The following is a 25,488-nucleotide window of genomic DNA, read 5'->3' as shown; positions in this document are numbered from 1 at the left end:
GCAGGGCCGGCCGAGGCGGCGGGCGGCGCGGGGAGCGGGTCACGTGGGCCGGCGGGGACGCGGGAAAGCTCTGGATCACCCCAGATCCGCGACTGCGTCAGCGCGGGGGGGGGGCGAGCGGCGGGGAGACCGGCGACACGCGCGCGGACCCGCCAGTACAGCCGGGCGTGCAGGCCGATAAATTAAACTTTTATTTTTATGGCATTTCCCACACGTCACAAAACGCTTCCTCGGCTAAATGCGCGACCGCTGGGCTCTGGTACCACTGCGCGAGCAACAGTGCCGTCAAACCGGGGACGGAGGCGGCCGTCGGCCGGCCTCGCAGTGCTGGGGGCGGTTCAGGCGGCGCGACATGGCAGCCAGCTGCGTGAAGGCGTCGAGGCCTGCCTCCGCCCTCCGTCCGGCCCGCTTCACTGACTGGTGCTGGTGGGTTCGGTGCAACGCAGAAGCGACTTGCAACAGGAGTGTAGGTTGGGTAGGGTCGTCTGTTGGCTCCTGCTGCTGAGAAAGCAGGTGACTTCGGCAACAAATAAGGCAGGCTCCTTCCGGGCCGTATTAGCCACTGCTCCAGCAAAAGCAGCTTTAAACCAGCTTGAGTTCTCTCTTCAGGTCGTTGTCAGTAGATTCCTCTCTTGACCAAATCCCCCAAATCCCACTTTGTTTTTCACTCTCTACAGGAAAACAATCGTATACAAGCAGTTCTCAACATCTTTGTCCCACCCCACTGAGGATATAAATAGCAGAGGAATCTGTCTAGAAATCTCATCTTCCGAGAGACCCATCTGAAATTTTGTGCTGGAGAGTCACAAATCCTTAAAAACAGCATTGCTTTAAACATACAATGATATTTTGCTTGCTGTGGTGGTGGGTTTTATTTGTTTGTTTGTTTGTTTGTTTTCAGATAGGGAAGGCAGTTGGGTCAGCTAATTCTGCAGTCTGTTACACTAGTTTAGTTTCTATATGAGCAATCACCATCTTAGTCTTATTGACCAAAAACCTAGACAAATTATCTGATTTGCTTAGATGAAAAAAAAATTAAAGGAAAATTATTTCTGAAGTCTGAGTAGCTAATTCTCTTTTAGTCCAAGTAATGTAAACATTTAAGGATGTGCACGTCTTTGATTATGGTTGACCTACACCTGTGAGTGAAGTTACACAGATGCTGGGTCTGCACAATCCAGAGTCTTGTTCTGCTTTGGTCCGCACCATTGGCCCTCCATATCATTCAATAGTTTTCGCTAGATCCTATCACCAGTTTGCACTGCTTTGTTTCAGAAAGCTCAAATCCATCCTTTTGAAGTGAATATGTTCCAAAACACAACAAAAATATACCCCTCCTTAGGATAAAATTTCTATTCCCGTTTTTAGTTTCCATCCTGTTGTAAATTAACTGAAAGTGCTTAGTTGCTGGTACTTTACTTTAAAACTTTAGTTGGTGAAGAATGTGCAAGTAGTGCCTGAGCTGCAAATATCATGCAACAGCTTTTGATGTATTTATTTTGATGGAAACCTTGCTGGGGTGAGCACTCAAGGTGTATCAGGAGGACTTCACAAATCTGTAACGCCAAATCTATAAAACGTATCTAAATATTCCATGCTGGTGGTGGATTTCTTGGTCCTTTAGGTTTTGAAAATCGATTTGCAAAGCCTAGGAAGAAATAATTTTTTTAATGCAACAAATTCTGTATGTTATAGATGTTGATTATGTAATTCCTCAAGTTAATGTGGTATTTGAAATACTCATAATTTCAATTCTTTCCCAAATTTTAAGATATGGTAGACTTAAAGCAACATCCTGTAGTTGTAAGTCAGCTGGTGCAAAAACAGTCTATCAACGTGTCTATCTGACAAATACTGTCATTATAACATGAATATCAAGATAACTAGATTTTTTGCCTAATCTAATAAATGACTACTCTTTAGTAGAAGAATTTAAAATAGAAAACACGTCATTTCTCCTCTGCCATATTATACAACATAAAGCAGCGACCTAGTGGTAATGCTACAGCTTTGTCTTTGTCTTCCGCTGTCTCTGTTGCCACATAAAGGCTTTCAGATACAGGAAAGCCAAATACATGCTTCAGACTCTTCACACACTGAGACGCGTTTGTCAGAGTAGGTTTCAGGGTTTGTGTTTTCCGTCCTTACCTGTTCTTTAAACAGTTCATGAATAAAGTTGTAAATGTGTAAAAAATAATAAGCATTATTTGTTAGCGTTCAGCCTGGTACCTACATTTAGACTTTCAAAAAACAGGTACTTCCTACACCAAAACACAAAGAGAAGAACATACCAAAGTGAAGGAACGACCTCGAATGGTTTAACGGGGCAGATTCTGATGGTTTTGTCAGTGAAGATGGACTACAGATGCCTAGAAATAAAAAATTAGGCTGAAGCAGTTAGTCACTAGGATAATTCCCTGAAGAGCTGGACCCGGACACACCTATGGGAAAACACGTACTGCCACATGCATGATGACACTACGCACGGATGCTATTTCAGCACAAGACAAAGTTAACTACTTTCCACACTAGCAGAACTTGAATGCCTCACAGTTTTAACAACATTATTTGCTCATAGCAGGGAGCGAGCGTACTATTGCAGTGCAATCCTCTGGGACAATGTTTGCTCAGAAGTGCTTTAAACAGTTTTTAGCAGTCCTATTTTCAAGATAAGCATTTTAATTTTAGATCAAAGGGAACTTAATGAGAAACTCCTTATTTGTGCTCCAAATAGACTGGGCAGAATCCAGGACAGGGCTCACATTCCCCACAGCACCCCATCCCCCATTTTTAGAGTATTTGTCCCACAACACTGGTTTGAACGACCTGAAGAATTTGGTAGTTTGGGTACACTGGAGCTATCCCCAAGGTACCCAAAGGTCATTACAGGGGCACCACAGCATCCTTGTGATACTCCTAAAACAACTATTACTATCCAGATGAGATGATGGTACTCAGCTAGCCAGCACAGCTCTCTATGTCCTACTCCAAAGTAGGCAGACGTGCAGGGCGTTTCACATTTGATGAGTTCAGGTTCTTGAAAATTCAACCCCACATATTTCTTTATATACTTGCTTAAAGCCATTAGGAAGATGCACATTAGCCTGAAAGACTTACTCTTTCTCACATTTTTCAGTATTTTCAAGCTCTGTAGGAAAAAGAAAAAAAAAAAAGGAAAAGAAGGCTTTTGGGAAAAAATGTAGCAAGCAGTAAATCAGCTACTATGATTAAAGGGAATTCACTGATAAATATACATGTATCACATCTCGTAAGAAGTATCATGCCGAGCAGCTGAGACTGAATGCCGACTTCTGCCATTCGCTTTGTCTCTGGCTTTTTTCTAGCCAGCCTGAGTGCCTCCAGTTTGTATTATTCTTGCTCTTTTCCTCAAAAGCTTTTCTGCTCAACCATAACATTCCGAAGTACAATTGCTCATGAGGATAGTTAACGAGGGCCACAACAAGAGGAGAGTGGTGATGAGTAGAGTCTGTCCCATACGGGAATTCAGACTCCACTCAAGCAACTTTTTCCAAGAGGAACTGGCACTTCAGGTGGGCAGAGTGCCGAGGCATAACCATTCACGTGGGTATGGCTGAGTTACTCTGTTCCTAGTGCAGACAGTGGTTTTGTTTGCAGTTCTACAACAGAATATTTCTATTAGTCTTGTTTCCTTGCCCTAAATATGAGTGGTCTCAAAGCAGGCAATTTTCACAAGGTTAGCAGTGAGAAAGTAGCGATAGCTGTAGCTAGAACAATCTCTTCTTCTCACCCTCTCACATTTTCAATAGCTCGTTTTGTCTTGTTTCTTTTACCTTGCTTCTCCTGAAGCATTTCATAGGCTCTTTTGACGATGTTTTGGAAGCATTGTTCTCCATGCCTGGAGGACTCGTTGTAGAATGTCTTGCAGCAGGCTGCAGACCTGGAAACATACATCAGAACATTTTCAGTGGTCATTCAAGAATCCTCCTGCTTTTTTCTAAGTGCTTTGTTGTTACTTTTCATTTCCTCTAATGCAGCAATTCTAGAAATTTCCAGCAGGTCCCCTAGTTGTGTTGACTTTCTTTATATCTGAAGATATAAAGGAGCTGAACTGAACTCTCCTGCAGTTAAGTCCTGAAGCACTACCGTTGGTAATGCTTTGAACAAGTGGGCCACGATCTCCTCGCTATCTACAGGTTTAGGTGTAAGTACAAAATCTCAGTTACATGCCAAGAAAATAACTCCTCACTTACTTGCTGCATCAGCAAGAACAAATGACTCGGGGGTTCTTTCAGGAAGCGGGGGAGGAGAGTTAGAGCGATCCCGGGTTGTCTCTAAGAAAGCAAAGATAAAAGAGTTAGCTACCTAGCTTTAAATATATATATATATATATATATATATATATATATATATATATCTATCAGTTCGCTGAGAGCTCCACAGCACTCTAACTGGCATATGTCAATCATCTCAAACGAAATGCACAACATGCAGCAAAAGATGTGACAACCCTCAGCCTGAGGAGGCTGCAAGGAACATCATCACGTACAGAGTGAGACAGGAGCTGATTAGGAAATACAAAACTACCAGTTCATTTGGTTGCAGAACTGTCTAGTTCTGTTTAGCTGCAGAAGCATTTAGCAACACAAAATTTCCACTGGACTGAGCACAGATCCTAAAGACATTCACTAAACATGGTAAAGCAGCTTCAGTAAAAAGCAGACCTTATTTCCAAAGACAGATTATCCCAGCATTAACTTATACCTGTTTGTGGCCTCTGCAGCTTCACACTCTGGAAACAAAAAACAAGGAAGGTATTTGAAATTCCCACAACCAAATGTCATTCTCTTGCACAAAAGCAAGCCAGAGAAGATGAGGAAATGACGTTCTGCGCAAACGCCCTCCCCCACACACCTCCATGCTCATGTAATGGAAGATAGACTTACGCCTTACTGTTTCACTTTACAAAGCTATAATTCAACTATGGGATGATCAAGAGATGCATAAATTTTGTTCAGCTCCTGCCTGTTCCACAGGGCGGTGTGAACCTCAGCGGTCCGCTAACATCCTATCTTCATTGTCCTCTAGAAGAGGGACAATATTTTTACTACCTTGTATGGGATTTAGGACCCCCAAAAATAATGTTTGGAGTAAAGTAGATGTTGATAAGGAGGAGCCTGACTGAGACCACATCTTCCTCCCAGTCCTGAACCCTGAACTAATTTACGGAAAGTAGACAGTGTCAAAACTAGGGTCTTTCTCACAGAAGGAAACATGATAGGGAAATCGGCATAGTGGCAGGGATGGAGAAGAGATAAAAAGCCACTTACCTTACATGGTCTCAGTCTTGCTGAGTCATTAAACATCTCTGAGTGAGACTCACCACTCCACTCCAAAGAGGTTCCGATATTTGCATTTCTGGCTGGAAGGTGAAAATCAGAAGTGACCAGAGGAAATTGTCCTAGAAACAATTGAACAGAAGAGAGGTCATTTCTCATCCCAGGCAGCCAGAGCAAAGGCACTGCTGGATGCTACGATACCACACAAACATGGGAAAGAGCCCTCAGAGCACTTCTCAGCCCCTGCTTTGTTAAATGCACTTACCAGATTCACTGGCCACAATAAAGGACTCAGGGGTTCGCTCGGGCAGGGGTGGAGGATCGTCATCATCTGGCTGTGGCAGGGTGGCTAATTGGGGAGACATGGACAGATTACCTGCACGGCACGGCATAGCAGGAGAACTACAGACCTTTGTAGAGACTCTGAGAGCTGACTGCTCTTGCCCAACTGTGCACCAGAGATGATGGTTAAACACCTCTGAACTGCAGTTGAAAATCCAAATAGTCCTCAGCACCAATTCACCTGCTGCTAGCTACATGGCCCCAAGGGCAGACTTACAGCAGCATCAGCAGCAGAATTCCCATTGTACAGAGGAAAATGACGAGCATACCCCCAGCACACAGCCAAGCTCACAGCTGGCGGTACCATAGCTGCTTGGCTTGTGCTGCAACTCCCATAACTTTCTGAGGGTCTCTAGCATCTATATAATGAGCACACTTTTGTGACACTGAATGCTGAAGGGCCTGAGCAGGACAAAGCTGAGCAAGTGCCAAAGCTGCAGACAATGGGAAAAGTCTGACTGGGCCAGGACTGACCAGACCAAGGAATAATTCTACCTTCTCCATATGGCGGGTGATGGTTTTAAGGCTACAGATCTGGGCAAAACACTAATGTTGAAGTCCTGGTTCTCTCAGTGTCAGTGGGATGTCAGCGTCCCCCTGCATGACACTCTGCAGAAAGGAGTGGGTTTTAACCCGGAAACTAGATCCTCAGAGAAAAACATTTCTAGGAGCTTTCCGAGCACTTCTTGGAGCACCCTGTTCTAAGAATTGGTCAGCACCAATCCCTGCCTTCTTGTGAGAGCTGTACCGAGGCAACATAGTAGTCCAGAGCAGCTGTGTAATGCGAAACCACAAATCATGCTGTCCTAAAAGTGTTTTTTATTTTTATGGGAAAAATTTAAGGCAGGATGAAATGAGTGCAAGGATGAAACCAGTTGCTCCCTCAGCTCCCGTGGAACACAGTCCCGAGGAGCAGATACAGCCCTGCCTGGATGCCAACAGGCAACACTCGCCACCCGCTCCGGCGTGCCGCAGCCCAGAGAGACCAAGCCCGGCTTGTTGCAGTGCTGCACCACTTACTCGGGGAGAATATCCTCTCGTCGTTCAGCGGGGGAGCGTGGTGGGACACAGGCCTGGGTGGTGGGGAGCTGGCCTCGGCAGGCTGCAGTGGGGCACTCGCAGTGCAAGAAGGGAGCAGTGCATCCTGCCCCTCCACAAAGCACTCAGCAAACACGGGGGAAACGGGGTCGTCTGGAGAGACTGAAGAGAAGTAGGGGTCTTCTGCTGAGCAGAGATAAGAGTAAGGACGTTGCCCACGGTTCCTGCGGCTTGGGGGGCCGTCTGCTTCTCGGCTCGAGTGCTTCAGCTCAACAGGGGAAAATCCATCCTGCTTCTTCACCTGAAAGCTTGAGTAACAGGCATGTGGCAACTGTGAACTCAAAACGGGCTTTGCATCCCGTCCATCCCATTCCCAGCCTTCCCCCTGCTGCGCCAGCACAAAAGGGGTCGATGCAGTCCGTGTCAGAGGTGCTCTGCCACGAAGCCCTCTCCTGCCTGCTCCCTTCGGTTCCAGGCTCAGAAGCAGCTGCTCAGGAGAGATGCTGTTGAACTCCAAACTGCGGTGTTTCTGAAGAGCGTCCCCAGCACTCTGCTTCTCAGTGGCAGCTGCCTTTCTGCAGTTGATGAAGTTCAAAGTGCCAAAGGAGATGGCCTGTCTGATGGGAGGGACTCCACATTCTAAGCTGTCGTGTACTCCCGTGGCAGACAACGATATCAGGGAAGCTTTGCTTTGTACCACCGGAGGAAGACGTTGATGCACATCCTGTTCCTCTTGCTCCGAGCTGCAATAAAGCACCGTGGTGTGAAGTCAAAGCCACCTAGTACTCAGAAATCTCTGTTAGCCTACTAACAAGGCCCCACAACATTGCTTCTAAGAGCCGATCCGGGAATGTAGAGCCTGATTGAGCCTCAAGCAAGGAACACAGGGAAGGACTGTGCACCCTGGTGCCCCAATTGAACACCGTTAAATGGTGAACGGAGGAAGGCCCTTTACACAGGTAAACTACACCCTCAGTGCAGACTGTACCAAAAAGCAAAATTATTTACAGAAAGCAGGCACTGCAAACCAGAACATGCCCACAGAAAGATCCCATCACCCTCTGAAGCTGCCCACATCAGGCAGCTAGACTCCTCAGGCTTGCTGTTCCTAGAGCAAGAGGCACTGGCGTGGCAGGTGCAGATGAAAGATGGGACCAGTCAGGGTGCACCCTGCAGGGTGCACAGCTCCAGGCAGAGGGCTGAGATGAACCAGCACTGGGGTCTCTCCACATGCGTGAGCTTGTTTTCATACTGCCCTACGATGTGTTTTCAGTTCATGTGTGAAACACTTTATAAGCACAGTATGAAGCAGACCCAAGGGCAGAAGAGGGGGACAGATAGTGGCAGGCAGGGAAGAGGCTGAGAAGCAGTCTCAGGGACACATCAGTGAGAAGAGCAAGAAGTATGTTAGGAACAAGTGTGAGAGTCAAAGTGGGGCTCAAGGGAAGCTGCAGATCCTGCTGACAAATGAAATGCAACATTCAAACAGAACTGTGTCACAAAGCACACATTAAAAAATGTGTCTTCCTGAAATCGCATGGTTGACTGAAAATACTAACCCAGGGGATACCTGCGCTATGGTCTTACCAGGTTAGTAATCTCAGAGAATATATGTCTTCCACTGGAGTCAGAAGCGGCTTGGCTACAGGATGCCTTCTTTGTACCTAGTGAAAGAAAAGGTTAGAAAACAAGAGTGAGGAGGAAGAATGCAAAGAACACAAACATGCTACTTCAGGAGTGGGAATTTGTGCCAACTACCTTTAATAATTTATGCAGTTTGGAAATTACAAACACCAACTTGAAAATGCCAAGCTGGAGCTGAAAACTGAGGACAAAACCTCCTGAACAGCAATTCCCGTCAGCACCTTTTTGAAATGAGAGTACAGCAAGCCGCACAACCATCCAGCTGTTCCAAACACCTGCAAAACAGCCTGTGCAGACAACTCTGCTTTCAGGACCCCATGTGGCCTTTAGCCTGGCAAGTTGGGCACTGGTTTCATTTGTGACATTTCGGCATATGACCATCCCCCATGCTCTGCTACGTGCTTTCAGAGGGCAGTGTGGTTTAGGTGGGCGAGAGGTTTGGCCAGGAGCTACAACACCACATCCGGACCTGAACCGTTTTCTGCATTTTGGGTCAACCTAGTCTTGCATTTCCTTTGCTGACAGACTGTCCACAACACATAGAAAGATGCTCTTTCCAGCTCTTTTCTCACTCAGCTCTCACTTGGAACATCCTGCAAATCCTGTGGCAAAACTGAGGCATGAGTCCCATCGCAGGATCCGGTTCCCAATTCTTTAGACAAAAGCTTCTGACAAAAATAAGCTAACTGTAACCTTTTAGCCTTTGCCTAAGAATGGCAATGCATTTACTTCAGCCAGATTGCAAACAGCTACACAGGAAAGGTAAGGCTCATGCCAGCAGTCACAGAAGAACAGCAAGAGCAAAAAAAGCTTAACCATGGATGTTTTGTATGTTCCTGTTTATATGCAACTTCATACTGAGACCACATTGTTTTTTCTTCAGAGGTGTATCAGATTTGAAAGACTTTGACATGTATTTTCACAAGATATTTCAGCCTACTTTCTCCCACAGTCCGGCTGTAATGCTAATTACCTCATTAGAATACCACCCTGTTGCAGACTAACACTTAGCCATACCACCTTGTGCATCCAAGCTTCCCAACCTACACTGAAAGTCACTCTGTTGCTTGCAAGCACTCCATGAAGACAAGTTTCACTGGCACATACACATGGAAATCAGCTGCTGCTGTAGAAAGTTGGTGCTTTTCTATTCACTCATTACATTAAACAATTACGAAAGTATATAGAAAATGGTTTTGACACCAAAGAAAATTTAGCTCTCGCTTGGGGCCAAATCCTGTGATAAGCATTGCACATTCAGGGAAACAGCTGGATTCTCATGGGTTAACTTGAAAAGAGGCTCAGTTTGGGCACCAACGGTAGCAGAAAGCAAGGGGATTCATTCCAGGTCTGCAGAGGAGACTTCTGCAGTAGGAATCTAGGTTAGACCTGGCATGCCCAAGGCTGCAAGAGGCAGTGTGTTTATCCTGGGGACTTTTACCTGTGAAGCAGCAGAATCTTCCTGGGCATCAAGTGCTTTAATTTGCCTTTTGAAGAGCTCAATCACCGCATCATAAACCAGCTCATACTGCTCCTGCGTTCCAGACAAATAAAACAGACATGAGAGCCAGCACCTGCAGTACTTGCAAATGGTCACCTGTTACCCAAATCACAGGCATCGGCCCTGAGAGAAGCTGCCACTTTCTGGTCCATTGGCAGGGTAAAATTCTCAAAAGCAGTAGAAGCCACAACTTTCAAAGGGTTCAGACTGAAGCATTTGGGTTTTTTTCAGGTGCACAAACAACGCTGTTCTGCATTGAGCTTCCTCTTCAGTTTGTCTCAGCTGCGAAGAGTTCCCACTTTATTTCTTGGACAGTCCCTTGTTTCACAGCGTTAAGTGTTCGATAAATCAGACTGCAAGCACTAAGCTATTCCAGCTGTCTACAAGGAAATGGTCAGCTACCAAATTAATTTCTGCAAAATCATTCTTCTGTTCAGAAAAGGGACCTTACAGAACATCTATACACCCTAGTTCCCAGCAGCACAACCACTCTGTGTTTCCTTACTGTGAACTGTCCTTGGGGAAAGCTGAGGTGCCAGTATGAAGAGTATACCAGTTGGCAAAATTTCCCAAACGTACCTTGGTCTGCACTATGGAAGGCCTTTGCGTGCGCATTTCCTGGATCAGACTAAAAATACTGAAGTTCACTGGAACAATCTTGCAAGAAAAAGACAAAAAATTACAGACAGATCTAATTCCAAGCAGCTTCCAAGTTGTGACAGTTTAGAGCAGTGTCTGAAATTCAGGCCTGCTATTGCAAGAATTTTTAACAAAGGACCTGCTTAAAGTGCTATTTTTTGTTACGAACCAGCTTGCGTCCTCCCTCCTGTCTTGCGCTCCACAGAAAATACCCTTTTTATAACAGCATTGGTAACAGCTGTGAACAGCACAAAGGACAAGACACTGATTTCCCAGATCCATGGGTTCAGGGTTGCTGCGGTTACAGAAAGCAGCCACTCCTCCGAGTCCCAGCAACCTGCTGCAAGGCCAGAGATTACTTTACACATGTTTTTATTGAAGAGGCAGAGCAAAGCAAGGTGTTAGTTTGGAAACACTGGATTTCTGATGCTTAAGTGCGGAGAGACGAATATAGACAGTAAAGTTGTATTGAAGACTGAAGGACAGCACAGAGCCAAGCTCCGCGATCTGAAGGTCCTGCCAGAGGGAGCAATGGGAGGGAGGATTCTGCCCCATCAGTACAAGCATTGGGGGCTCTTTGCATCAGGATGGGGAGGGGAGCAGTGGCAACAGAGAGTGCATGGATGATGAAGAGCCTAAAGAGAGAGAAGCAGCACAAACTGGGAATGGGGTATCAGCAGTTTGGCCCCCAGCGTTCTCCAGTCAGGCTGCGGGGACTTCCCATTCATGGCTGTCATCTGAAATACATCTGCATGGAGTCAGAGGAGGTGAAAGGGAGAGTAAGGGGAGAGAGAAGGCGAGGGAGAGACAGAGAGATGCAGCACTGCTGCACGCAGGTGCCGTTCAAAGATGCGGACCGGGCTGACACTCACTCCGTCCTTCAGCAGCTTCTGGGTGTAGTCGATTGCACAGATGACTCCCGTTCTCCCGCAGCCGGCACTGCAATGACAGTACAGCAGGGTTGCTAGTGGAGGTCAGAGGATGGGCACGCTGTGTTTTCTGACAAGGATATTTGAACAAGATCCACAGCCTCCTGTGACCCTCCCGTCCTGCACAGCAGAGGGTACAGACCCAGACGATGGCCTTGCTGCTCCTGCTGAAGCTTCACCTGCCCCACATAAGGCTCCATCTGCCCACAGCTCTGCTGCAGGCTGGAAGGCACCTCTCGTGCTCCTGTGAGCAGTTCTCAGTCCTTCTGTGGCGACCAGCCCACATGTGGACATGCACAGCGTTGGTGGTCTCTCAACTACATGTGCTATTGCTGGCCTGCTGCCACCTGTCTCCTTTCCTGCCACCCGGCCATGCTAGCTGTCCTCAGAGGATGCTTTTGCCATAGGAGTTCCTATGAGAGGAGCTTGGCTGCAGGCTTGCACCGGCTGCCACCCCTGCTGCGGCCGCTCGGGAAGTGGGGGGCCGGGGGCTGGGAGCCCGTCCCTGCTGGTGACCGGCTCACCCACCTGCAGTGGATGCAGATGGGGACACTGTCGTCCGGCTGGTAGCAGCGAATCTCACCGATGAGTTCCAGGATGGGATCGATGGATGAGGGGACATCGTGGTCTGGCCAGTTTTTATAGTGGAACTGGTGGACAGTGCGGATTTCCTGCAAGAGGAGAAGAGTGCTGGCAGGGTCCGGGGCCAGCCCACAGCACCGAGGGGATGCTGCCGCAGCTCCTGTAGGCGCCGACTGGGCCGCCGGCACAGCAAGGGGAAGCTGGCGTGCTGCAGACATCTCCAGTTCCCGTCTGCATCGGCAGGCAAAGGTTAGAGGTGCAGTTTGCAGCTGTTCCTGCTACAAAAGAAGCACTGCCATTTTATGACAGTCTTGATGTTACCTGTTGGCCTCACTTACCCAGGGTCTCATTTGCCACGACTGACAAACAGCTTCAGAAACTGAGATTTGAGTTAATTAATTTTTTACTTTCTTTGTTCATTCAGCTACTGTCAAATCCAAAATAGCAGGCTGAGCAGCATAAAATTTTCTGCACAAAGTGTGCCATATTTTAATATGTTATTTATATAATAAAGCTAGCCCAGATGCATTTCCTGCCTTGACCTTTCCTACTTACCCCATTCAGGGTCACCTTTAAAGTCCTAATCACATACTCATTTTTCTTCTCTTCAGTGTCCTACAGAACAAGAAGTTAGAGTCACATTTTCTGCAGATGACACGAGTTTCCAGCGCACGCGATGTGACACGGTGCTCGCGGCAGCTGTACTCACGCAGGCGACGGAGAAAGGACCACACTGCAGGGGAGAGCTGCCCGCCTCTGCCCAGTACCGCTCACATTTCTTCTGTTGCGAGAAGCAGGACATATTTGGTTATTCACCACCGGCCCACCCGCACTGCCTCCTGTCTCACTTATGCTGGGAGGAGGCCCGGCTCTTGCTGCCAGCCAGCTCCAGCCTCCCCTTTCCTGGAGCCATCATTGCTGGTTTTTCCCTTCCAAAGAGGCTAGCTGCACTACTGGAAAAGGTTTAAGAATCTGCAGCTGGAGGCTCAGGAAGCAGCTCATATCAAACAGAAACTCGCTGTTGCTAATGAGATTTAATAAAAATCTGCATCTCTCCACCTTGCCCGGGCACTGTCACAGCAGAGGCCACCTCTGACACGTTACTCACCTTTCCCATTTCAAACTCCATACAAGCCATGACCACAATCTGCAGAAAGAAAGTTCATCAGAACAGTCTGAACACAAGTTTCCTATCCAGGCAGTAAAATCAAACTTATCACTTATCGGTGCTTATCAGCAATGAGCAAGTTCTGTGGGCTGCCTTCCCCAGAGTCCCAGACTGCTGGGCAAATCAAAGTTGGACATCATCCACAGCCTGGGTGCGAGGACCTTTCCCACTCAACTCAGAGCCCAAATGCCGAGACAGCCACGAGCAGACTCCTGTCTCGGCATGAGTGTGGAGGAGGCTCACGGGAAGTATGCGGGGCACGCACAACATCTGGAGTAAAACCCTGACACTCCCACTGTCTGCTTAGTCAAAAAGGACTTATGACTGGCTGTACGGATAACTTTTCTTTTTTTTAAAAAAAGGCATATAAATCTGCACCTTACCAGGACTTCATACTCCCAAATCATCCTCCAAAAGTCAGTGACAGTAGTGGGGAGAGGACCCTGCGTTGCAATGTATGCTCTTGGCCCATAGACACCCTAAAACAGCATTCAGATCAGACATGGAGACATATTTGCATAGTTCACTAGCAGAAATAAAGTCATCCCTCCTTCTGAATCTTACTTCTACCCAATGAGCCCATTAAGGACTTAGAATGGCTTTTATATAGTTAAAATTTAGGCATCTAAATTAAATTAAGCAACCGGAAACCAATGGTGTGCAAAGCTGGGCTTGAGATGAGATCTGCTTCCAGAGACCACCAATTCTTGCAGTGCATTTGGGAGCTTGGAGGTGCTGTTGCAACAGCTGATCCAGCTCTGCAGTGTGCAGCTTGGCACATCTGTGGCTGTTGGCCAAACAACAAACGGTGATCCCCTTGTGAAGGTCTGTTCTTCTGCAGACAGGTTACACAAAACAAAGGAAACCTTCCATCTATCCATCCATCCATCTATCTATCTATCTATCAATCAGAGAAGGATCATGAGCACATGTCCCAAAACACATGGAGCTCCTGATGGAGAACCAGCCCGTGTTGACCTGCCCTGTTGCTCACTGCTGCAGTGGGTCTCAGCTGTGCTGCAGTGCAAGGCTTCCTGCCTGTGCATTGGTTTCAGGCAAGGCGATTCTGGCCACAGGCAATTTTGCACCACTGTCACCCACCAAAGGCAGTAACGCCAGCAAGGAAGTCGGGGCTGTGAGCCACAGATTGTTCCACCACCCACCCGAACAAGAGCACACGCCCCTTGCCCTGTAGCCCAGTGCCTCTGTGCTGCAAGGGGTGTTTCTGAAGGGCTCACTGATTGTACACATCTTCCTTACATCAGTTATCCTTGAGCACAGCCCAGAAACTACTGCATGGTCCTTTCACTCACCAGAGCCACAGGACCTGCTCCTTCTGGCATAACTCAAGCAGGCAGCAATAACAGCTGCTACAAACACCTTTGCACGGCAAAACACCACGAAAGAAGCAATACCTTGATGAAGTTGGCATTGATGTAATGAGAATCTGCATCTGATGTAATCAGGGACAACTCCACTCTGCTGTGGTCAACTGCAGGCACAAAAGCAGAAGCAGCAGCCATTACTGTTTGTCTTTCGTGGTAGGTGAGCTCCTCAGACTGCAGCACAAGGTGCTTTGGAGGACCACGTACGTCAAAGAACTCATCCCAGAGCAGATAAGTGGCTGTGCAAGCAGCTAATGCCTCCTCCTGCACCTACCAATAGCCCTGCACAGAATTGCCACTGCCTACACACAAACAGCAGACAGGCAAGCTTGCTTTCAGAGCGGTGGTGAGGGCTTAGGCAAGAGCTGCAGATGCTGCCACTACCCCAGTGCAACACCAATCTCATTCTCTGACCATGGAGGAAGCCAAGTCTAAAATCATGCCGTCCTGCCATGCCGTCTTACAGGCTTAAATGAGGTCTGTGGGTTTAGATTTTTTTTTTTTTTTTTAAGCTAGAATGGACGAAAAGGACAGTCTGCTGTGATCCTAGGACAGACTCTCCTTTGGAGACTACTGCATCGAGCCAGGACAAGCCACAACAGTTTTTGCCTGTAGTCTGCTTTGTGCATCATGGAGACATCTTTGTCCAAAGCCATTCTCTACAGGGCATTGGAAAACAAGTGGTTACAATGCTACCCAGAAAGCTTGCAAGAGTAGTCATTAGAGGATGTGTTTCCTACTGAATAGAAGTTCTTCTGTCTGTAGAAAATACGTGCCAAAGTCTTCCAGAGCATGCACTGCAACAGTCAAAGATACAGCCTTAAATCTGAACAGCAGAATTCAAGGCCTACTGACAGCCAGTGATACGCTCACACATAAGCAACTGTGCAAGCAGATACTGGAGGATGAGAACAGACTCGAGCTAGGGAAAAAAAAAAAGGCTGAATAGGAACATTTGCCATTTCCAACCTACAGGGTAAGATGTCCTTGTATCTGTTCTTCTTGATGTTCTCTGGTTGCTCAGATGCTGCTGTAGGGTAGATTTTATCCGATCTATACTTTGTTGACTGCCTTTTCAGCTTCTGTGATAAAAGAATGGAACAAATTACAGCAGATGTGCTACATAAAACACACTACTAGAGAGTACGTGTGAAGGTCTCTAGGGGTCAGGTTCACTACCACAAAGCAAGGTCTGCACCATTAATTCTTTCCTGAGTGGCTTTTCTCAAGGTACTCAGAGCAAGAATAGAGACAGAAGCCACCTGAGAGCCCCAGCACAGGCTTCTGAAGAATGGAAAGTGTGTGCTGAGGCAGTGCCCACGCGAGGCTCGGGCACGTAGGTTTCTGAAGTGAAATGATGCATTTATACAGCACGTAAAGCATCACCCTCACAAATAAGTGAGACACAGGGGAATCATTCTCAGTATAAGTGGCACCCAGATAAGAGGAGTAACAATGTTAAACCACCTTTACAAATTATATCAGAAAAGACAGGTAAATTAGTTGATTTTTCTCACTTTGGTAAAGATGCTGCCATCTGTAGCTGCAAACAGCAATGCTCAAGCCACTAAAGGAGCTCAAGCAATTGGAGGAAAGTAGCTACATGCACTGATAAAAGAGAAAGGAGAAGGAGTCCTAGGATAGACCCTTCAGGGTATGAATCTCTCTTCTTTTTCATTTCCAGGATAAAGCTCCAGCACTCCTGGAGAGTTCAAGCATCTTTTCCTTGCCAAAGCACAGAATTTTATTTCACTGACATCAGCTTCTAAGTAACAGGCACTGTTTGTTACCATCAACTTCAAAAGCACCATTCTTGCTGTATTTTTTTTTCTTTCATAAATTTTTGTCTACCTAACCACTCTTCTTGACACCAAGGGGTGCTTTTGATTTAAAACAAAAGGCCATTTCTCTAATCTGTGTCTCTATGGTTTCACACCCTGAAGGGCAAGTCTTCCTTTCCCAACACCCTGGAGACATACTTTCACAGCCCTTCTCCTGGACATCACTGCTGGGGTCCAGAGAACCAGGCTGACCCAGAAGAACCCTCAGGATCATGTGCCTTTATGAAAGAAAGGGGTGCAGGAGTGAAGAGCAAAGGGAAGGGACCACTGGCACACCTGAGCTGCAAGGTGAGAGCGTTTCGCATGCCTCGTGTGCGCCTCACAGTGACCTGCCTGAGCTGCTAACAGAAGTGGGAATGGTGGCTCAGTCGCTCACAGCGTGGGGAAAAACAGCCCACTGGTCTCAGGGTCGCTGAACCAAAATAGCTCTGTGGTCAAAGGGGTTAGTGCTGAGGAGGCGGCAGTCCCTGCTGCTGGCACCAGCAAAGCCCTCCCTGGTGTGCTCGAGGGCTCGGAGGCTGCAGCTCTGGCACGACAGCACACCAGCAGGAATCGCAGGAGTCCTGAGGGTTTCAGGGCCCCGATTTTTGAGCGCTCACCATAAATCGCTTCAAGAGTCAGCTCACCAGTGACCCTCCCACGGGAGCTCATAAGCGTTTGCGTTTCAGCTCTCCCAGAAGTTCTCACCCAGTTTTGAGAATCCTGTCCCCTGTCTTTCCTTGCTGCAGACCCAACCTATTAGCAACTGCAGGAGAGCTGCAAAACTCCCCTTGACTCCAGCCTGCTCTAGACAAGCACCCGCTAGGACATGAGACCCTTCAGGGCCTGCACGCATTAAGCTCCAGAATGATGATATTTGCCAAAAGGCCACATCAGGAGCTGGAGGGCTTTGTAGCTCATACGTACTTGACCAGGCCAAGCAGCCCCTTAGCAATACCACAGATAAAAGGTGTATACAGCAACGCATATCCCATCTCCACAGCACTTCTGTGCACGGATATTCCAATTCAGATCCAAGTCAGAGTTGCTGGTTTTAACATTAAACTGGACTTTTAAAACCCTAAAATTGGCTGCTCTCCAGCCACAATACCACAGGAGTCGCATCTCCCTGACCTGGATGGAATGAGTCAGGAATAAGGCACAGAAGGCCCAGTACAGTCCACAAATCAAGAACATGGGGGCAGGCACAGTGTGATAAAAGTTGTAGGAGCAGGATGTTTTTTGTAGACTACACAACCCTGTAACCTCCTGGTGTTTGTTGCATCCTCTTCCTGCCTCCTTCCAATGCAGCCCCAACTTCCAGGGTAAGCTTTCGTGGAAGGGGCATCACTTAGTACTGAAGCCAGTCTTCTCACAGCTGAGGCTCTGAATCGCCTTACTTTTCTGTCCCTGCATAAACTGACATAAAACTGCTTGGGAAATGCCTACATATGAGAAAGCAAGCAAGAGCAGTAAGGATCAAACTCTGGCTGTGAGACTGCACAAACAGAAAAAGGGGACTCTAAAAAACCCCCTGTCATTTACAGTAACACCACCACAATTTGCATGTACAAACGCTTGTTCACACAAAGGGAGGGGAGGCATTTGGGTGGAGAAATAGCATCCAACATTTCTACCAAGTTTGGAAATGCAAGCCTGTTAAGGCTTCTGCACTTGCAAAAGTGGCCAGCAACTCAGGCTATCCTGGGAAGATCTCTTTCCAGTACAAGAGGAAACACAGTCTTGACCACTTCTACCTGCCATTTTGGTCACAAAATTAACTGTACATTCGGCTGCTAGAACTAGCCCATGCACCAGGGCTCGGCAGCCTACTACCTCGCACAGCACAGTACAACCCAAGCACAGCAGTGAGAGGGGGAAATTCAGCAGCCTGTGACAGCGCTTTGTTCCATGGAACAACAGACTGTCACTGCAGGCTCAGATTAATCACTTCCCTCCAACCCAGACAACTGGAAACCAAGCACTAAGCTTTTCCCAAGTGTTTGAAGTGCCAGCCTTCACTGGTATGACAAAGCAGGGCTGGATCTTGTGGGGAGTCCTAAGTATCCCCTGCACCTTCCCCAGAGACCACTGCCTGCTGCAGCCCTTGTCCGGGGGGATAGCTTGGGGCCAGTGGTTATTCTGGTGTTTGAAGCATCTCAGATCTTACAGACGTACCGGTTTTACCCTTCCCTATGTCTGCTAAAGCTAGGCAATGCCTTTGCTTCTTAGAGCAGCCCAGACAGCCTGACAGAGCAACCTTCCTTCAGCTGATACATCAACAGCCATTGCCAGCCATCAGCTTTAACTGTGAGACAGCAGATTGCCATCTAAGATGCATCCCTGCCACCCAAACAAAGAAAAAGATGTCAGAAAGATCACAGATTGGGGCACTGCACAGATCTCAAGCAGCTAGATGTTGCAGAACACAGGGGAAGGTGAGAGCCATCAGCATTTTTTGCTAGTTTTGCCTTGAGGGAGCAAGAAATTAATTTCCAGGAGGGGCCAGAAGCACTGCTGGACATAAAGCACATGCACTCATTGTGAATGGATGCACGAGCCCTTCCACATAACCTAGCACAGTGCTGGAGGCTGGAGAAAAGGCCCATCCAGCTGCTCAGATCGCTGTCTCCTCACACCTTGGGCGAGGTGCCCGGTGTCGATGAGGTACAACAGTCTTGGGTCCACAGGGCATTTCTCTGCACACCCGCTCCCTACTCTGCAGGTGATACAGGGGCAGGGTGGGGGGGGTTCTGTTGAAACGAAAAAAGGAAAAGCTGTGTCAAGTAACAACTGGAGATCCCTGGCAGGAACACGTGTATCACAGATATAACGCATTGCAATGGGGAGAAGGGGCAGTGGCTCCGTATTCCTCACTCTACTCCCAGTTGTATTAGCAGGCAAAGTGAAACTGTGTCTTGACAAGTACATTCGCAAAGTAGAAAACAGGAAGCACTTGGGTAATTATTTAAAAAGCAGTTTTACTTTGAATGCAAACTATTAAATTACTCTTCTGTCTTTACATTCCTTTTACCTCAGTTAAATCCTGTGTCTCCTTCTGCTGTAAAATTCATAGAAAATCTTACTGTCACGTGCAAATCATGTCCCCATTTGAGAAGCGACTGAGCAGTTCCCATTAAAATCAACTGAAACACAAAGCTGTGCCTTAAGCAAACTTACCAAAAACTCGTCTACAAACTCTTCTCGGTTGAGCTTCTTGCCTTCAGCCCTTTCCAGGTTTTGCAGCAGAATTTCCCTTTGGTCCATGTTGCTGGAGACGGAGCGTGACTGGCCTGCCGAACCTGGGAACGGACATGTCAAGTGCATGCCACAGCGGAAAGCACCAGCCTGGAGAGCACTCGCGGCAGGCTGTGGTTTACTGACTTCATCACAAGTCTTAAAGGAAATTAGTACGCAACAGATATTGCGGTCAAATAACAAAACAAAACACACAACCTGGGGCCCTAGCACCTCCTTTTAAAACCACACACACTTCACGTGCGGTGCACGGCAAGGGTAGGCAGCACTGGGCTGGGCAGGAGCCTCGCAGCAGGAGCAGAGCTGCCCCGCGTCCCTCCAGCACGCCCAGCTCTTTCCCCATGCGCTGTGCCACGAAGGTGGTCAGATGTTGGAGACATGGAGACCAGAGCCAAGCACCCCGACACCAGACTTCTTTAAGCACCATGTCCACCCACCACCAGCAGCATGGCCCTGCCGGGCCACAGTCCGGAGGGGCAAGCACGGCGGGCAGCAGCTGAGCCACGCATGCCCACGGGCGGCTGCATTTCACTGCCGGGCAGTCGGGGCGAAGGCTTCAGTCTCGGAATATGCTGTGACTATAGGAGTCCCTAAACCAGTGTGCAAAATCCACAGTCCCCCTTCACACTTAGAACTTTGCCTGTTTTCCACATTAAATGCAAAATATTTTGAAGGAATACTTCAGGCAGATGCTGAGCACCTGAACCTGGCTTGCACATGTACTCCCCTGAACTGCGTGACTGCTTCTGAACAGAGAAAACCTATCAACATGCTTCAGGTCAACTCTTCCAGCCACAATTCCCCACATCTGGCAGCTTGTGCCAAAAGAGAGCGTCAAATCTGACTCCAATAGACTATAGAAATCGAATTAATTATGCCAGCCTAATTCACCTCACTCACTCTCGTTAACACTCACAGGTACTCTAAAAAAACCCCATAGGACAAAGTGGAGGTCATTCCGAAGTGGGAAGAAGATGCAGAGAGCAAAGTTCTCGAAGGACATCCATTTTCTCTACTTGCAGAAGTGGGAAAAACTAAACTAATCAAAACTAAAAACCACCCCCAAAAACCCCAAAAAAAGGTATGGGAATCACAACCTTGATCAATCCAATATCTCACATTTTGCACAAAGACTTCAGATTAGCTGTACCAAGTCTGTTTCTCTTTCTGATTGTAACTAGAGTCATTAAATGTATTCCCCTTTTGTGTTTTCTTGCAGATCAGGTACAGAATAGTTACAAGATTTCTGTATCCAGTTTCTAAAAGGCAAAGGGCTGCTGGTCACTCTGAAAGAGCCATCACTTGTAGATTAAAATAATGTCAAATGTTAATTTTTAAAAAATAAGCCTTTGAATCATGTGAGAGAAACCAAGAGATCTTTAGAATAACTAACGGAAACATGTTTTAAAACATTCACCTGATGAGTCTGCAGCACTAACCTAGAAACCTTGAATAAGAGTGAAGCCTGCTTTTATGGCTATATTTAAGAGAAACACAAGAAGAAAAACAAATTAGTAACAACAAACATTTATTCATTTTTGCTTGTGGTGATACAGAATCTCTTTTACATATTGTAAAAGTGTAGAACTCTGCTTGCAGTCTCCAGAAGAAGTATAACAGCATTTCTCCACTTAAATCAATGACAAGACCAGCTTCACCTTCTGGAAAGTAGTATAGCCCTTTCTCTCAATTGTCCAAGTTCTCCTGAAAACAAACAAAAAAACCCATGTATATGTGTTTTAGAGAAAGAATTCAAGGCAGGTTTAAAGGAAACAGCAGGAAGAGAAGGACATGGGATGGAGGGATGAACGACCTGCCTCCCGCTGTGACCTTCTCCTGGACCAATTTTATCCCTTCCCCAGGTAAAACGCACCAAGTGGGGTTTGTAAAGCTGCACAAGCAGGACGGCGCTTTTTGTATGGCCCATCCTTCATTACCTTGATTCTCATCTAAGGGAGCAAGCTGAGCTTCCAAGATACTGAGATGAGGAATTGAACCCTGAGACATAGAAGCAAACGGGAATTTTGACGCTGACTCCAGTAAGACTTCACTGAGGTGTTGAGCAAAGCCATGCCCCCACGGCTATACGCAGAGTTAGCTGGTGCGCGTGTCTTGCGGGACACGCTGGGTATCGGTGACGAGCCGTACGAGGCAGGTGGGAGAGGTGAGAGACACAAAGGAAAAGCCATAAATGCCCAGGCAAACATCACCACCACCTTCACACCCTTACCCATCCACCGCAGGCCTCAATGTAGTTTCTCACTCGAAAATTTCCATTAATCACTTTTATGAGTTGGTTGGGATGCACCATAGCTGGAACTTTCTTAGCAACATACATTAGCAATTTCACAGATACACTGAGAAAAACTCTCTCATAGACCATCTCGGGGTTCTGGTCACTCCAGCTCCTGCTGAGGGAGTCCACGGCAGCCCCAAACTTCTCCATCTGCAAGCATTGAGAGGCCAGTTTGAGCTTCTTTTTAAATGACAGCATGATAAGTACGTCTTGGCTCAAAATCCAACATTCAGTTCAATTCCTGCATTTGCTTCTCCTACCCATGACTAGAGCAGGTGACCCCACACAGCGTAGGACATTCAAGGCAGGACTGTCCTTTACCGTGGCTTGTACAAGCCGCAGCACGGTTGAAGGACTGGGGAGGACAGCTGGTAGCCTAACCAGAACTCCAATGAACCTGAAGCTAGAGCTGCCTGCAGCACTTGCGCTGGAAGTGTGCTGGCACGAGAGCTCTGGCCGCAGGGCAGGCTGGAGCCAGATCGTCTGCAGCAGGCTGGAGAACCCGCTCTGTTCCTCTCGCCACAGTCTTCCTCCTTTCCCCCTCCACACACTAGCTGCCCCCACCAACTCCAGAGCATCTCCTGCGACGATGGGCCAGCACAGGCAGCTCCAGGGCTTCTCGGGTGATAAAAAGCACCTCCTTTGGAAGAGAGGAGCAGAAAAGGCAGGTCCCACTGCGCCTTGTCTGGCTTCTGTCCCGGTGGCTTGTGTGCTGCCCACGACACAGAAATGAAGGGAGGCTGCGGGGTATCGTGCCCCTTCCCCTCAGATCCCCCCTGACTCCTGCAGCATAAGCCATGATGCTCCCCAGTTTTTTCCCATTCTCCGACACAAGGTGAGACAAGGCTGGCCTACAGACAAGGAGCTGGCCAGGCCAGGCAGGACAAGCTGCGCCTTACCTTTCCCTTGAGCACTTGAGCAAGAGCCTCTGAGGAAACCCTTTCAAAATCCATGTTGCACTGGTCCCCCATCTGCCGCAGGCGACTGGCGACCACGACCGGGTCAAACCTGGTTGGAGGGTCTCCTGCCAACTGCATAGGCTCTAGAGCAGAGAGAGCAGGGTGAGGGCTTTCAGCATAACGCGTTAAAGGCAGAGAAAGAGAACCCATGCTGACAGCCTAGCCCCTTTAGCTGCCTACTGCCTCCAAAACGCTGGCTTTGGCAGGCGCTATGGTAGTTACTGCCTCAAGCACTTGGGAGGTTAATGCAGGGTAGACCTCCGACGAGACATATGAGGAAATGTAAAACCAAAGTCCCTAAGAGATATCATACAGCTGTTCATGTATCCATTGATTTACAGGGACCTAGAGGCTCTGTGCCATGGGTTTGTCAAGGTCTCCTTCCTCCCACCTCGGCTGCTTCATGCTCAAGTCTCAATTCATCCCCACTCCTGTTTCTCCATGGACATCCCTAATGCCTCTCTTTTACCCCTCTGGGTTCCGGCAGCTCCTTCCTCCCAGGCTGCCAGAAGCAAGCAAGGAAAGTCAGCAGAGTTGGAAAACATCTCATCTCTCTCTTTCAACTGCAGTCACACAGCAGCAGCAATGGGATGGCAAAGTCCTGCCTGCATTCCCCCAGCATTTTGAGGCTGCAGATCATCGCATGCAGTCTTCAGAGAATTTAGATATTATACTCAAGGTCTCTTCTGAGCAAGCGCAAATGGCAACATTTCAAAGTGTCATATTTACCCAAATTTGGGAAGGTTTTCACAAAGGAGCAAAAGGCATACTTCACAAATTTCAAGTATATAAAACCATTAGAACTTCTCAGCTAAATTACTTGAAGGGGGGAGTACCTCAGTTAAAGCATTTTTCCCTTAAAGCATCCTGAGGGGAAAAAAACCAACAGAGTATTATTTATTTTTTCTGAATATTACCAAAACAAGGTTCAGCCAGGTTCAGCTGAAAGTTTCAGCAAAACTATTTCCACGTTTGGCAAAGTTACAAGGAACTGAAAGCAGGATCTTTCGACATAAAGCACTAGGCAACTTTATCTGGAGGCATCGCTTCCTGATCCACCCCCCCTCCTCATCCAGCTGCTAATTCCAGTTCAGCTTGTCTCATTCGGGTGCTGGCACTTGGCGCCTGCAGCCCTGGGCAGAAGCCTGCGTCTCCTGGGGCTCTGGGGCAGTTTCAGAGTGCTGAGGACAGCAGAGGCAGAGGCACAAGCGTCTATCCCAGGAGAGGGAAATGAGCAATATGCTAACGGAGACTTCTTCTTTAGGCAAAATGATGAACTTCCATGAACCTTTTGAGAACTGGACTTTGCTTGCTCTCTGGTGTCAGCAAGATCCCAGTGTCTCTTGGGACATTTTAACTAGTTTGTTGCCAAGAAAATAACGGGAAAAGCAACATGAATACGGGCGAAATTCTGGGTTTCTTGCAGCATTGCACAGCAAACCAAACTAGCCCAAATGATATTGGGCGTTTGGGAAGCAAAGACCACATTCTGTCTTACATGTTAGAGCAACTGTTTTTATCCAATAAGAAATATGAGCTTTCTTTTTGATAATGACAGTTAAAACGTGTCCCACCCCCTTGGTTTGGAGCAAGTCAAGACCTACGGACCCGTGCAGGGCCCAGCAGCCAGCAGCACCTTCCCTGCCGGCACTGCCCGCTGCCGGCACCCACAGCCCCATGGGGTGGAAAGCGGGGTGGCCGTCCTTCACATCCCCCATTGCCCGGCCCTGCCAAGGCAGACTGTTCCTGTGGGCTGCCCGGCATTCAGACGACTTGCTCTAACTTTTCTCCCAAAACAGATAGCTTGGAAGTCATCAGAAGCCTGCGTTTTAGGAAACCCAACCCCAAGCTACAGCCTCCTTCCTTTAAGTGTTCCGTCCTCTATCATCTGCAGCAAAGAAACCATTTTTTCCTTCCACAACAGGCCTTACCTCCCGAGTCTGTCTCCAGGCTCCGGCACTCACTCTCATCTTCGCTTAGGAGGTCAGAGAACAAGGCTTTCACAACGCACGCTGTCTGCTCCTCGAAGGTTGCCATTGCAGCATGTCTCCCCACCGCAGAGTGGGCAGGGACACCACCGCAGCTGCTCTTATGTGCGGGTGAGCTTTGCCTCTGGATTTTGGCTTCCTTTTCCCAAAGCTGCACAGGTTCTTCCTTCTGGGAAGAGTATGGCCCCAGACTCCTCCCCGGGACAGCACAACACACCAATATTTGCTCTCTTAACTGTCGTCATTCAAGCTATGGGTGTGGTTTAGTTTCAAAGTAAGTCGTTTCTGTTAAGATCAACTGAAATAAGTATTTACAAGTTATCAAAGACTGCTGACCTGTTCATTCATCAAGAAAGGGGTCTGGATAAAAGGCTAGGAGCTCCAAGTCCCATCCCAAACAAAGACTAGGCTTGGTCTAGCCACAGCGGAGTAAATGATAGCTTGCCAACAAGCTACCAACTATTTTTCTTCTGAAAACTGCATAATGCCAATGCTCCAATGCAGCTCTCCGTAAGGACAGGAATACAGCATATGCATAATGACACTGGAAACTGTTAACAGAGCCCTGCTACAGCTGACTTCTTATCTACCTTTGCATTCACCTGTAGGTAGCTTACCTGT

At 47.7% G+C, this 25,488-nt stretch overlaps 2 protein-coding genes across 2 annotated transcripts; both read right to left on the bottom strand.

Moving 5' to 3' along the window:
* Positions 1-128: 128 nt before the first annotated feature.
* PTPN22 (protein tyrosine phosphatase non-receptor type 22) lies at positions 129-19,739 on the bottom strand. The gene is made up of 21 exons (XM_030001185.2): positions 19,547-19,739; positions 15,520-15,628; positions 14,577-14,653; positions 13,545-13,640; positions 13,102-13,140; positions 12,703-12,774; positions 12,549-12,608; positions 11,940-12,082; positions 11,355-11,421; positions 10,423-10,500; positions 9,784-9,876; positions 8,286-8,362; positions 6,681-7,441; positions 5,584-5,667; positions 5,310-5,440; positions 4,744-4,771; positions 4,233-4,313; positions 3,813-3,919; positions 3,118-3,148; positions 2,292-2,369; positions 129-1,648 (listed from the first exon to the last, which is right to left on the bottom strand). Exons 1-21 carry the CDS (start codon positions 19,691-19,693, stop codon positions 1,584-1,586), a joined length of 2,424 nt encoding a protein of 807 aa, XP_029857045.1. The 5' UTR covers positions 19,694-19,739; the 3' UTR covers positions 129-1,583.
* A 1,396-nt stretch (positions 19,740-21,135) lies between these two features.
* Positions 21,136-25,185, bottom strand: BCL2L15 (BCL2 like 15). The gene is made up of 4 exons (XM_030000313.2): positions 24,811-25,185; positions 22,820-22,962; positions 21,855-22,070; positions 21,136-21,328 (listed from the first exon to the last, which is right to left on the bottom strand). Exons 1-4 carry the CDS (start codon positions 24,914-24,916, stop codon positions 21,311-21,313), a joined length of 483 nt encoding a protein of 160 aa, XP_029856173.1. The 5' UTR covers positions 24,917-25,185; the 3' UTR covers positions 21,136-21,310.
* Between the last annotated feature and the right edge of the window lie 303 nt (positions 25,186-25,488).

The sequence above is a fragment of the Aquila chrysaetos genome, chromosome 24 (assembly GCF_900496995.4).
Source record: "Aquila chrysaetos chrysaetos chromosome 24, bAquChr1.4, whole genome shotgun sequence".
Taxonomy (NCBI): Eukaryota; Metazoa; Chordata; class Aves; order Accipitriformes; family Accipitridae; genus Aquila; species Aquila chrysaetos.
Note: the sequence above shows the minus strand (reverse complement) of the source record. Positions and strands in the feature narration are given on the sequence as shown.

Coding starts and splice junctions, on each gene's coding strand:
- PTPN22 (XM_030001185.2), bottom strand. CDS start 19,693: ATGCACTTGACATGTCCGTTCCCAGGTTCGGCAGGCCAGTCACGCTCC. Junction 13,641..14,576: donor TCAATGCCAACTTCATCAAG/GTATTGCTTCTT, acceptor ATGCTGTTTTAG/GGTGTCTATGGGCCAAGAGC. Junction 9,877..10,422: donor CTTCCATAGTGCAGACCAAG/GTACGTTTGGGA, acceptor TCTGGAACGCAG/GAGCAGTATGAGCTGGTTTA.
- BCL2L15 (XM_030000313.2), bottom strand. CDS start 24,916: ATGGCAACCTTCGAGGAGCAGACAGCGTGCGTTGTGAAAGCCTTGTTC. Junction 22,963..24,810: donor CCTGGAGACAGACTCGGGAG/GTAAGGCCTGTT, acceptor TCTCTGCTCTAG/AGCCTATGCAGTTGGCAGGA. Junction 22,071..22,819: donor CTCAAGTGCTCAAGGGAAAG/GTAAGGCGCAGC, acceptor CAATGCTTGCAG/ATGGAGAAGTTTGGGGCTGC.